This window comes from Elgaria multicarinata, chromosome 8 (assembly GCF_023053635.1).
Source record: "Elgaria multicarinata webbii isolate HBS135686 ecotype San Diego chromosome 8, rElgMul1.1.pri, whole genome shotgun sequence".
NCBI classification, from domain to species: Eukaryota; Metazoa; Chordata; class Lepidosauria; order Squamata; family Anguidae; genus Elgaria; species Elgaria multicarinata.
Window position 1 is genome coordinate 40708727 of NC_086178.1, and position 12598 is coordinate 40721324.

A 12598-nucleotide genomic window follows, 5' to 3' on the forward strand; every position below is an offset into this window, starting at 1 on the left:
TCCTTGTGTTTACTCACAGGGAGGCAGGACAAAGCCGGGACAGGCGTCCACACCTCCCGTGGTCTTGGGATGATCCCGAGACCATGGGAAGAATCAAGCTAAAAGCCAGCCCATTTATCCTGGGGAAATGGAGGGATCATCCCTCAATGACCCCAGGATCCCCTGTGCGTCATATGGATGCACAGGGATGATCCTGGGACGATCATCAGGATAAGGACTAGTGTAGACATGTCCTCTGATACTGGAGGCAATATACGGATATAACAACAAGGTGGTCCCAGTCTGGATGGCCTTCCTCACACCTGCTGTTTCCTTTTTAGAAAGCCATTTTCTTGGGTTTGGCCATTCTCCTTAGAGTTACATAGTACCAATTGAACAGCCGGTACTATTGAATATCCCCCCTCAGTTGATATGTCAGTACCTCATTGAAAGAACTAAATCAGAGTCACCCCGAGGAAGCTGTTGGCCTTTACATGAACTTCTACACGCCTTTGATGTCTCCCTTCCCCTTTCATTTGTGATTTGCTGCCTTCCTCTCTTCCCTTCTTAGGAAGGAGAGAATGCCAGCCAAGCAGGTGCAGGGGAAAAGCTTGTTTGTTTTTTCTAAACAGATCCCAATTTCCAGTGATTTGCAATGCTTGTCAGGCATCAAAATCAACACACTGGAACACTCAGGGAACTCATATACACGTTTTCAGAAAACTAGATACAGAAATGCTGGGTTTGCTATGGGCATATAGCATTTAAAGATTATTTTGAATAAATCTAACTTCATTCCATTAAAGCATTGAAGAGATAATTCCTCCAAGAATCAGCTTTAAAGAAAGAACACAAATGCTTTAAGGTGGATTCCTGCATTGAGCAGGGGGCTGGTCTTGATGGCCTTATAGGCCCCTTCCGACTTGACTATGAATGTAATTGGGTGCGGGAGACAGTAACAGTAACATCCTATACAGCTGTGGGCAGAGTAGGGCTTGCAGGATCTACTTGGGTTTTTTACTAGAACCTCAAGATCCACCAACCAGAACCTGGTGCAAAAGACATAGAGTTAAGACTTCTAAGCACGGGAATTTGTTTTGAGTAGCAGAACTAAATGGAGTTCATAGTCCTTCCACACACAAATCCATTCCTGGTTATCTCAAGCTTTTTCTTTCTTTCTTTTTAAATTCAGTAATATAATTTAGTGCTGGTAATGGGGGCAGAGAGGAGAGTCATTTTTTCTTAGCATTATTGTTAAATGACTGGGAGTCAGAAAGTCTTACCCATTTACTTCAGAGTAGTCAACAATTTATTAGTAGACCCAGATCTACCTTCTGTGTTGCTGTGCAGTACCAGAAACACAGGTGCACAGGAAAGTCTATAAACCCCCATCGATTTGACAAGTGTAATTATTTAGGGTGACCATATGAAAAGGAGGACAGGGCTCCTGTATCTTTAACAGTTGTATTAAAAGGGAATGTCAGCAGGTGTCATTTGTATATATGGAGAGCCTGGTGAAATTTCCTCTTCATCACAACAGTTAAAACTGCAGGTGCCCTGCCCTCTTTTAAATCTGGTCACTCTAGTATGGCTCCTGCAGCTTTAACTGCTAGGATGAAGAGGGAATTTCACCAGGTGCTGCATGCATACACCTGTTGAAATTCCCTTTTCAGTACAACTGTTAAAGATACAGGAGCCCTGTCCTCCTTTTCATATGGCTGGTCCATGAAGTCACGAAGAGTCGGAAGCGATTGATCGAATAAACAACATCCCTTGATAATTATTCCTTTTTCTAAGGTGGATTTCACTGGCTGCCTGACCGCAAAGGAGAATGCAGTTCTCCCTAGAGGAAGGCAGGTGGCGGAAACGTACAAAGGAAGCCTCTCCCCAAACACCCCCAAACTACGCTTTTTCTGTAGCCTTCTTTCTCAATAGCTCAGCTGCGCCTTTTTTTCCTTTCTTTTTTCTTGGCCGGCTGAGGTGACGTCAGTATGGCAGTGGAGAGAGTCAGGTGATGTACACTATAAGCGGAGGGAGCTGTCCTGGTGCTGAAAACAGTCCATAAACTCGCAGCGGACAGATAGCGAAGAGACCATGCTTTAGGTTGCCTCTGCACACAGGTAAGCAGATCTACTTTGTCTTTAACTGAAAAACAAAAATAGAATAGAAGACCGAATGCATATTCTCTCTATCGGCAGCTTCCACCGCAGGCTAAATCAACAAAAGGACATGGTATGGATTGGAAACCCCTGAAATTGCAACCTGATGCTCTTTGCTTCGCAACACAGAAACAGGGTTTTACTCAGCAATTTCCTTCTCACCTTGTGGTTTGATAATGGATACTAAATACAACAAGAAAAAAGGGGGGAATGTTGATTTCAGATAATAGGTGTGCAAACCAATAATATTGTGGTAGTATACTCTAAATATGATCTTGGTGATTTCGCTCTTAGTACATCATCAGCATGTATAGGTGAAGCGTAATGTCTTTAGTGAGTGTAATTAAATCTCAGGGGGAAAGCAAAAAACACCTAAAGACTAATATTTCAGTGTTTAATTCTGATTTAAGTAAAAGAGTAAGCATTCATAAATAAGAAAGGCACACTGGATCTCTGCATATCCTTTAGAGAAAACTATTATTGAACTGTCTTCATAATGGATCAAATTCCATAGCTGAAACCTTCAGTTCACTGAAGATACTGAGAAATTTACTACTAATGCAGTGACAATGTTTCTACTTTATAAATGCCATGTGAATTAAAGTAAACCAGAAGATTTTAAATAAATAAATAAATAAATAAACAAACGGTTATTTGGAAGTATAACAACTGAATCTGCACAATGTAAACCCACAGGAAGTAGAAAAGTGAAAATAATAATACAGCTGCCATTAAAACATCCCTTAAATAGCCTCTTTAAACTGTTTAAATTAAAAGGATGCAGCTAAGACTGAATCATATCATGAGGCATCAAAGAAAATTGAAAAATTTCACAATATTAATTTTCAATTTATTCTGCCATTTGTATTTGAAACTTAAAGTTGAGTTTCAGCTGGGTATGAGAAAAAGTAATTTACATTCTCAAGTGCAAAGTTTTATAGTCCAGAGTGCAAGATAAAAAGGAAGAAGCTATGTTTTCAATATTTCAAAACAAACACAGAACACAGCAAACAAATAAAGAACAATGCTATGATGCTGCTTTTGACTTAGTAAAATTGTAGTCAAACTATAATCCAAATGTTGCCTGAATGTATCTGTGGTGTTGTTTTAATTAGGTATACAGATATTATTATGTTTTGGTCCAGTTCATAAGTACATGAAATCTGTTGTACTGAAAATGATTCTGACTTTGGTGAAATATAGGGCTGCAATCTCTTCCGTAGCAGAAGAACAGTGTTTCCCATTCATTAAAGACCTTCTTAAGGCAGAATCCTCCTTGCTGTTTTGAAGTGCTTTTGAATCAATATTTTCCTCTGCATCCAGTCTTGAGAATTAACAAATTATAAGGCAGCATATGGGGGTATTCAAAGTTCTCATTTGTGGCATCACTGGGAGGAAACAAGGTAATTTTGTGGAACTAGATGGTACTTTAATTCCCTCAGTATGAGGAATTATTTCATACTGTGTTGCGAAAAACCCCAACCTTGTTTGAATAGCATAACAAATCCACTGTAATTTTCTACTTAGAGCAGTGGGTGTGTGCTGGCATTAGACTTTTTTTCCCCTGCCTCATGAATTACTGGCGTATCAACAGGATATTTTACAGAGTGCAGAGAGGAGGAAAAAAATGAATGACTGAAAAAGGTGAAATCAGGCAAAGACTATTTTCTCTCTGGCACAGTTTTGATTTACCATGGCTTGTTTGTTATTCAAAAGAGAAAAGAATCTCTCAGAGATCCCAGATTTCTATTCAGCTAGATTGAACTGGATAGGAAAACTTGAATTGTTCCCTTACCCCTGTAACCTGAAGTAATGATCTACTAAAACAAACACTCGTGTGTGTGTGTGTGTGTGCGTGCGTGCGCGTGTGTGAATTATCTAATTGAGTTCTATGACAACCGTATAGGCAAAGCCTCATTTGTGTCCAGCCTCACCACCAGGACTCCGTCTGTATGTGCATTTTCATGGATCATATCAAGTAGGAATAGATAAAAACATCGTTCATTAGCTCATCTCTTCACCAATGAGTAACTAAGAGAGTTCCCACACAACAGGGAGAGGAGTGAAAAGCTTCTACATCAGACAGTATTATTTCCATGCAAACAAAACCTCTCCATGTGAGTTGTTCTAGAAATTAAGCAGTGCACTATCCATAGCTTTACACTAACCATAGCTTTACAATGAACTATACTGCTCACCACCCACTCCCATGGAAAATATGCAAATAGATGCTGTAGAACACAGATTGGCAAGCTGGTGCACTCCAGATATTGTTTGGACTACAACTCCCATAATCCCTTACCAATGGCCATGCTGACTGGGCTGATGGGAGTTGTAATTCAAACCACCTGGATGTTGATAGCTTGCCTACTCCTGCCGTGTATAGATCTCCAAATAAACAAACATCTGACTAATAATGGTTATGTTTGGGACATGGTAGGCTGCATATGGCTCCTTCCTGATACAAACAGGAAAAGTAAACCTCCTTCCACTATTAATAGGTTCCCAAAAGAATATGGCCACAATCCAGCAGAAAGAAGGTTCAATTGAGTGAGTGGAAATTGCTTTAGACTGCCCAATTCAGTACCAGACTGTGTCCTTTCCTTTTAACGCTTGGCTTGCTTAGATCTATTTGAGGGGGAAAACATTTCTTCAATAAAAGCATGCAGCAAGTGCAATATTATGGAAGCATGTTTTCAAAAAGCAATGACCCTTTAGCTTGCCAAGCTAATATTTGGTATCAGCCTTGTCACTACCTCTCAGATAATTAGTCACTTGGCATATTTGTCCGCAATTGACAGGTACTTGCCACACTTTAAAGTCATAGCAAAGGCTATAAAATACAGATTCTTAGCTAATGGAATAAATTATGTGCATCAATAAAATGTATACATACTTATTTATTTCTATCTATCTATTTTCCATAAACATATTCAAGCTGGGTCAGATCCAGACTTAGTCATACTTAGAGTAGACCCATTGAAAACAATGAGACTTAAGTTATTCTACTCTATATATTTTATTATTTGCACAGTTAAGTGTTGTTGTTTCCCACCAAGACATTGTGATGGCAAGAAGAAATGAGTGTTAGGGGGGGAAAGGCAAATATGAAAAGAGCGACATAACAGAAATCTATGAGGGAAAGAAGGGTGCAGAATATCTTCACCTCCCACCACTGCATAGCCCAGATTCAAATCTGTTGTAAGCAGCACCTGAAAGGTTGAAACTGTACCCCACAAACATTTATTTAGATCCAGAGATTGCCTGTTCCAAGGGCTTAGGCTATATAAAAAGATAGCTAGCATATCCTTTTAAAGATTTTTTTTTAAAGGAGACAGAAAATATAATTTTACATCAGATAACACACTTTATGGATTTATCATGATTTAGGGTTGCATCTGGAAAAGTCATCTCATGGTTAAATATTGAAGAACAATATTTTCACATAAGCTTTATTAATATTGCAGCATTTCAAACTTTTTAAATGTTTTTTTAATGTTATTAGTTATTATTTCTAATGCTGCAAACCTAAACAATCTTATTAAAGACAGAAGAATCACTGAACTTATTTCTGAGCAAGTATGAATAGGATTGCATCTGTAAAGGTACACTAGATGCTGTACAATACATACAATAGATATATCCCTGCCATAAACTTACAGGCTATAATTAGACTGTAGTTATAACTAATTTATTGGGATAGCTGCTCGCTGTATCTACAGGAATTCTACTGTGTTCAATATATCTCTAATATCCATATCCATAAGGAATTTTCTAGGGTGGTGGTGAGGATACATGTGGTTCTCCAGATATTGTTGGAAAGCAACTCCCATCTTTCCTGACCATTGACCATCCTCTCTAGGACTGATGAGAATTGGAGTCAAACAACAGCTGGAGGGTCATGGGTTCCCCACCCCTGGGCTAAGGGTTCTAGGTTAAACTGTCACTGCTGTGTCCACTTGAGCTTAGATGATGTCCAAAACCTAGCTCCATTTGCTAATTTTCTTTTTTCGTTTGTTTATTTGAAGGAAATATTTCAAACATGGCTGATGCTAAACCCTCCTGGCTTGGAACAATTTTGCCTCTTGCCCTACTTTCTGCATTTATCTGTTTTGCCAATTCTGCTTCATTTCAACGTTACCAAAACATCCAGAAAGACCCAGAGTACCTTATGAAAAACTTGCAAAGGCTTCCAAGCCCAGATATGATCAAAGCGCTGGAATATATAGAAAACCTCAGAAAACAAACTAGCGATGGAGAAACAAGCCCAGATTATAACTCCTATCAAGGTCCCCCATTTGTTCTGCAGTCAAAAGAAAGCAAAGATCAGCACTACTTACCAGACAATCTAAGAGAACCTTTGTCAGAAGATGAGTCACAGTGGGTTAAGGCAATGTTTGAAGCCCTAAGACAAGGAGAAAAAGAATCAAAGGGTGCCTCAAAAGAAAACAAACCCTATCCCATGAGTTCAGACAATATCTTCCTAGATGGAATGGCTGATGATTATGATGATCGTACTTGGCTTGATACACGGCACAGACATTCTAAGGTGCCACATACATACTTTGAAGAAAATTCCAGAGATAACCCTTATAAGCGGACAAATGAAATAGTGGAAGAACAGTACACACCCCAAAGTCTTGCTACTTTAGAATCAGTATTTCAGGAACTGGGGAAAATGATGGGGCCAAATAATCTAAAAAAGGAGAGGTTTGATGAGGAACAGAAATTGTATGCTGATGATGAAGATGACGCTTATAAAGGAAATAATATCGCTTATGAAGATGTGGTTGGAGGAGAAGACTGGAACCCAATAGAGGAGAAAGTGGAAAGTCAAACCCAAGAAGAGATAAGAGACAGTAAAGAGCAAATTGAGAAAAATGAAGAGGAAATTGATGATGAAATGAAGAGATCAGAGGGCCCAGAGGATGGTATGAAAAGAGAGAACAAAGATCAGATATCAGATGATGTCTCCAAGTTGATGGATTATTATTTGAAAAAGATGATGAATGGTGCTGGGACTGACAACCTAAGAGCCAAGCAAAATGAAGACAAAAGAGCAGTCAGATTTTCTGGAAAGCAACTTGATCCTCAAGCTATTTATCAGTTAATAGAAATCTCAAGGAATTTACAAATCCCACCTGAGGATTTAATCGAGATGCTGAGAGCTTCAGATAAACATCAGAGTGAAAAAGAACAAGAACCTGAACTCCCAGAAGACACTGATGAGATCCCTGACATTAAGTTAGACAATTCGGATGTATTCAAAAATAAGATGAGTTCTTTAAATGGTTATAGAAAACAGCGACATAATTTTATGCCAGATAACCTGCCAGAAGATCTCAATATGGAAGATATCATCAATCTTTTAGGGACTGAAAATTTGGGTAATCAGAAACCCTCTTATCTTGAGAATCAACTCCACCAAGAAAATGGTTTGCCAAGAGTATCCTACATGCCTGCAAGATCTAAAGGACATCAACTTCCCAAAGCTGCTTGGCTTAACCATTTGGAAAGACGACAAATGGAACAGGAAGCACTGAATGAAAAGGAAGAAGACTTGGCAGACTATTTAGCCAAAGTGCTGGCAAAATATCCTGAAGTCATCAATACAGGTCAAGTGAAACAACTTCCACTTGCAGTTTCATCTGAGGATGACTTGCAAGAAGATGATCAATTTGAGCAGGCCATCAAAGAACATCTAAACCAACTGGGAACTAGAGAATCAGACAAACTGACCTCACTCAGCAAAAGGCTGTCAATGGCCCAGGAGAATGATGACACACAAAACAGACCATATATGGATGAGGATATGCTAGCAAAGGTCCTAGAGTACCTAAACCAAGAGAAGTCTGAAAAGGGGAGAGACCACATTACCAAAAGGGCAATGGAAAATATGTAGTTGGTCCAACATTATTTCTCTTCATCGGATTGACTTCGACCCCAATTCAGTTGTGATTTATTTTCCTTTAAGAATTTGAGGCATGTTCAGACATTACACTTAGCTGCTTTATGCCATAGGAGTTATGGCACAAACATTTTCATGAGTAATGTTACACATATGAAACAGGAGCTCACAGAACTCAACTATAACTGCTTCTGGGATCTCTGATATAAGTTTTGGAATGTTAGAGATCGCAGGGATTCTCACAGCTGAGATCTATGAGTTTCAAGTAAACACAATGTATTGCTCATGAAACGTGCATGCCTAGAGGATTCCTGCAGATGCAAAAAGTGGCCCAGTTCTGTGTCTCAACTGGTCCAGTGGTAGATGATTTGTCATTGAACAGTCTGCGTAAACTTCTCTGAACTGTTCTGTTATTGGGTATCTTTAAATGTTCTAAATCTTGGTCAAGTAACAAATTTCTTCAATTTTTTTAAGAAACAGGTTTATGAAATAAAGCGAAACTATGTAAAACAATGACCTCGATAGATCACGATAAAGACAGAGTGTCAGCTATAATATATGCTGTTTTTTAAATTAATTGAAATATTTTGTTATTGTCTGTGGTGTTTTTGTGGAGTATTGAATAAAAATAAAGCATTATATATATATATAGTTTTATTTACAAAGCTTTTTCTATTCTGTGTTTTATGGTTGATGAATAAATATTATTTCTGGACAATAGATTGTGTTTTGCTTTGAGTTACTCATAGAGTGCTCTGCTGGACCCAAAGAGCATTTTGTAACACAATCCTTTGCATGTTTTCTTGTAAGTAAATACTACTGAGTTCAGTAGGGCTTACTCTCAAGAAAGTGTGCACAGATTGCAGCTAAAGTAGTCAAGGAACTACTGTTTGCTAGATCAGTTTAATTGGATAAGAATATTAAAAAGTTTGGATCTTTGCTCCACTCTTCTATAGTTTGACATTCTCCCAGTAGGGGCTGATTCAGTATAAGATATCCATTTAACTTGATTTACACCTCCTTCCAGACAGTATACTTGAAGGTTCAGTGGGAATAATGTTCAGTTCAGTTTTCTTGTTTATAACTCTTGGTCAGGAAAAAAAAACATTACAAAGGTAAAAATGGACAAAGAGATGTAGATCAAAGGAAAAGATGAATAATTCAGAACTAGCAAATACTCAGATTCCAAAATCAATGCAAGAGAGATCTGTGAGCATACTCAAAACCATCTGCAGGGTGCTTTCTAATTTGCACAGTCACATGAGTCTTTTGAGTATTTGGCTGCCAGAGAAGACAACCTGGGATGCACGTGCCTAACGTGGCCTTCGGACTTGCAGCTATTTGCCCTAATCCAGGAAGCTCCCACGCCTTCAGTGATCCTATGGACAGATTTGGATCTACATTCCTTTGTTTATTCACATATGCTTCCTCCATTGAAATATCTGCATTTGAGCTAGGGCCAGCATCAATGGTGGGTATGGTTGGACACCAGCCAACAGCCCACAACTCAGCAGGGGCCCACGGCCAAGAGCCCACTGGGCACGCTCCTCCTCTTCACCATTGTAATCTGATTTTTATCCTGCCTTTCACTTTGGCCTAGATGACAGTGGTGGCGTGAAGGAAGAGGAGCAGATGCAACTGCCTACTTATTCACTGGCGCTCAGCCTATCAAGCAAGCCTGTGCTGGCAATGATGAGAAAGAGGATAAGGAGCAATAGCAGCTGGTACCAATGATGGTGAGAAGGTAGACTCCCTGGGCCCATTGAGGGTGTCTTTCCCAAGGGCCCTCCAAAACTGGACCCAGCATTGATTTGAGTACACACATATCTCTGATTCAGAATTATGTAGTGTATGTATGTGCATGGGAGCAGTGTGGTAATCAATGGGACTTACATATGAGTAGTGTCTTCAGGATAACTTGATTCCTTGACTAAAATCCAAGTACTTTAGTTAACTGAACTGTGATTTATGTGAATCAATCTCTACTGAATCATATTAAAGGGCAAAATGTTTTTACTTCTAGATATGTTTATCTCCTTTGTGATAGATCAATCCACAATCCACAACCCCAAAACAAACCATGGGTTATCATCAGGGGTTGTTCATATTTTGTTAGCGCAGCTAGGTTCAGATAACATGATAACCCACATTTTAACAAAAAAAGCATGGTTCAATGACAACCCATACTCAACCCTTGTGTATGGGTTATCACGCTGTCTGAACCGTCTTTGTCTGTTCTTGCAGGGCTCTTCTTATGTTCTTATGGATGGGATGCTTATATTCAAAAGCCAGGCACTAAAAATCCCCCCCCCCCCCAGTCTTTAACTCAACTATGAGTTTTCATTCATTGTTGCATGGCAAAGAAACATGTCCAATGAACACATTCTCCTTTGGATGTCTTGTGTTCCTTCTTCCCTCTCCACATTTCAACCTTCAAATCTAATTTATTAGATTTCTGGTTTAGTCCTGTCTTGCAAACACCCAAATATTTTATATCAATTTCTTTCATCTTGATAGACTACAAATAAACATGGGAATTTCTTCCAGACAAAGTTAAATACTTTTATAACTCATGGATTTCAGTGGAAGAGTTAGAACATATGCTTTAGTCTCTCACACTGAAATCAATTGGGCCTAAACAGGCATAACCTTGATGGATTATGCCTATAGTTAGATACCCATAAGCATAATACCATGCTTTAGTCTTATGGGATACAGATTAGTAAAAAGAAGAGCTATGGGTCATACAATGCCAAATGTAATTCTTGTGAGCACAGTGAGGACTCTGATTTTCTTCCATTAATTATGATACCCTATGAACAAAAAGCTATTCACTGGATTGAATGCAGTTGTTGCTTTTCTCTCGTTGATTATAGAGCTGCCAAATTAAATGTATATTAAACCATAATAATCAAGGATTCAACAGTAAACCAAATATAAAAGGCTGCAATTCTGGGCATACTTGCCTGGGAGAAAGTCTCATTAAGTGAGACTTACTTCCACACAGACATGTAAAACATGGCGATCAGTCACACTGTCATGGGCTGTTAAGACAATCTAAGTTTAAGAAAATAAGGTATGATGGAAAAGTTTGATAGTATTTCTATACAACTTTTAGTTGTTGCTTAAAATTAGATATTCCCATGAATTTTGTTTTTATCTTCTCTTCTCTAAATAAATAAAAGGAAGTGTTTGTTTGTATGTCCTTGATGGACTCGAAAACTGTACGTCCAACTGTTGTGAAAGTTTTAGGATTTGTTCTACCACTATCTCGGGTGGTTTTAGGCATGAAAAATGTTGACCACTATTTGAACCAAAAAAGACATATCAAAATTTTTTAAGGATATACTGCTTCAGTATCGTTTGCGCGATTTCAACCAAACTTCCCATCATGATACAGCACTGCAGTGAGCAGATTTTAACCACACAACATTTATGTTTTTCATGTTTTTAGATATTTCTTTAAAAAAACAAAACAAGTCCCAAATACTGACCAAAAAGTCAGGGGAAAAAACATGTTAAAATACAGAAAAAAGAACAAGCGCAGTTTGAAGCCAGGGAAGATTAGTAGGCCACGTTATAGGCCTGTTCCCTTCCCTGTGCTGTGAGGCAGCTCCATCTAAAGGGATTGGACTGAACAGACCCCTCCCTCAGAGGGCTATAGGTGTGTACCATGGCAAGGGCCATGCCTGGGGGTGCCAGAAGCTGTGCTTTCACTCAGGCGGGGTGGGCACAATGTGTAAGTTTGCTTGAAGGCTTCTCTGAGCTCATTTACACCAAGCAGGATATTCCACTATGAAGGTGGTATGAAAGCAGTATATAAAAGGCAGGAGCCACACTGCTGCTTTATAGTGGTATTAAAGTGCACTGATAACTGTTGAGGCCCATTGACATATACCATACCACTTTCATACCACTATATCCTGCTTGGTGTGGCTCCTGCCTTTGATATACCACTTTCATTCCACTTCCATAGTTCAATATCCTGCATGGTGTAGATGAGCCCTCTGTGTAAGTTTGCTTGAAGGCTTCTTCTGTATCAACTTAAAGGCAATTCCAACCCATGCAAACTCAGGTCTGTTCACTAGTCTAAGATCTATCTTCTCACCAAACATAAAGCATTGAACAATTAATAATAAATAACACAATAGACAAACAAACAGAGTGAATCCCACATTTGTCCTATTAAAAACTAAACGTCTAGCTCCCAAGTTCTTAACACAACAGCCTCATTTCCATTTCCCACTCATAAATGGATCTCTCTGAATATGATCATGAGCATGCCAGTCTATCAGCTACACAGTGGACTCAGCAGATAATACAATTACGAAACCCTCATATCCAGATGCAATATGCCACTGAATATCAATTGCTAGGGACAACAGATGGTATTCAAGAGGTAACATATCCCCAAGTGATGTACATATAACATTATTAATAACATAAATGTTTTGTGCGGTTGCTATTAAAGTCACACATCAGAGTTTGCAACTTGTATCCTAAACAACAACAACAACAACCTCTTTTTCCACGTGCTGATCCTTTTGTAACC

General features: G+C 38.9%; 1 protein-coding gene across 1 annotated transcript; it reads left to right on the forward strand.

The window, feature by feature from the left end:
* The first annotated feature begins 1989 nt into the window (after window positions 1–1989).
* Window positions 1990–8756, forward strand: SCG2 (secretogranin II). Its single transcript, XM_063132216.1, has 2 exons — window positions 1990–2099; window positions 6167–8756. Exon 2 carries the CDS (start codon window positions 6181–6183, stop codon window positions 8038–8040), a length of 1860 nt encoding a protein of 619 aa, XP_062988286.1. The 5' UTR covers window positions 1990–2099; window positions 6167–6180; the 3' UTR covers window positions 8041–8756.
* Window positions 8757–12598: the final 3842 nt, after the last annotated feature.

Excerpts from the sequence above, each read along its gene's own strand:
- SCG2 (XM_063132216.1), top strand. The coding sequence starts at position 6,181 with ATGGCTGATGCTAAACCCTCCTGGCTTGGAACAATTTTGCCTCTTGCC.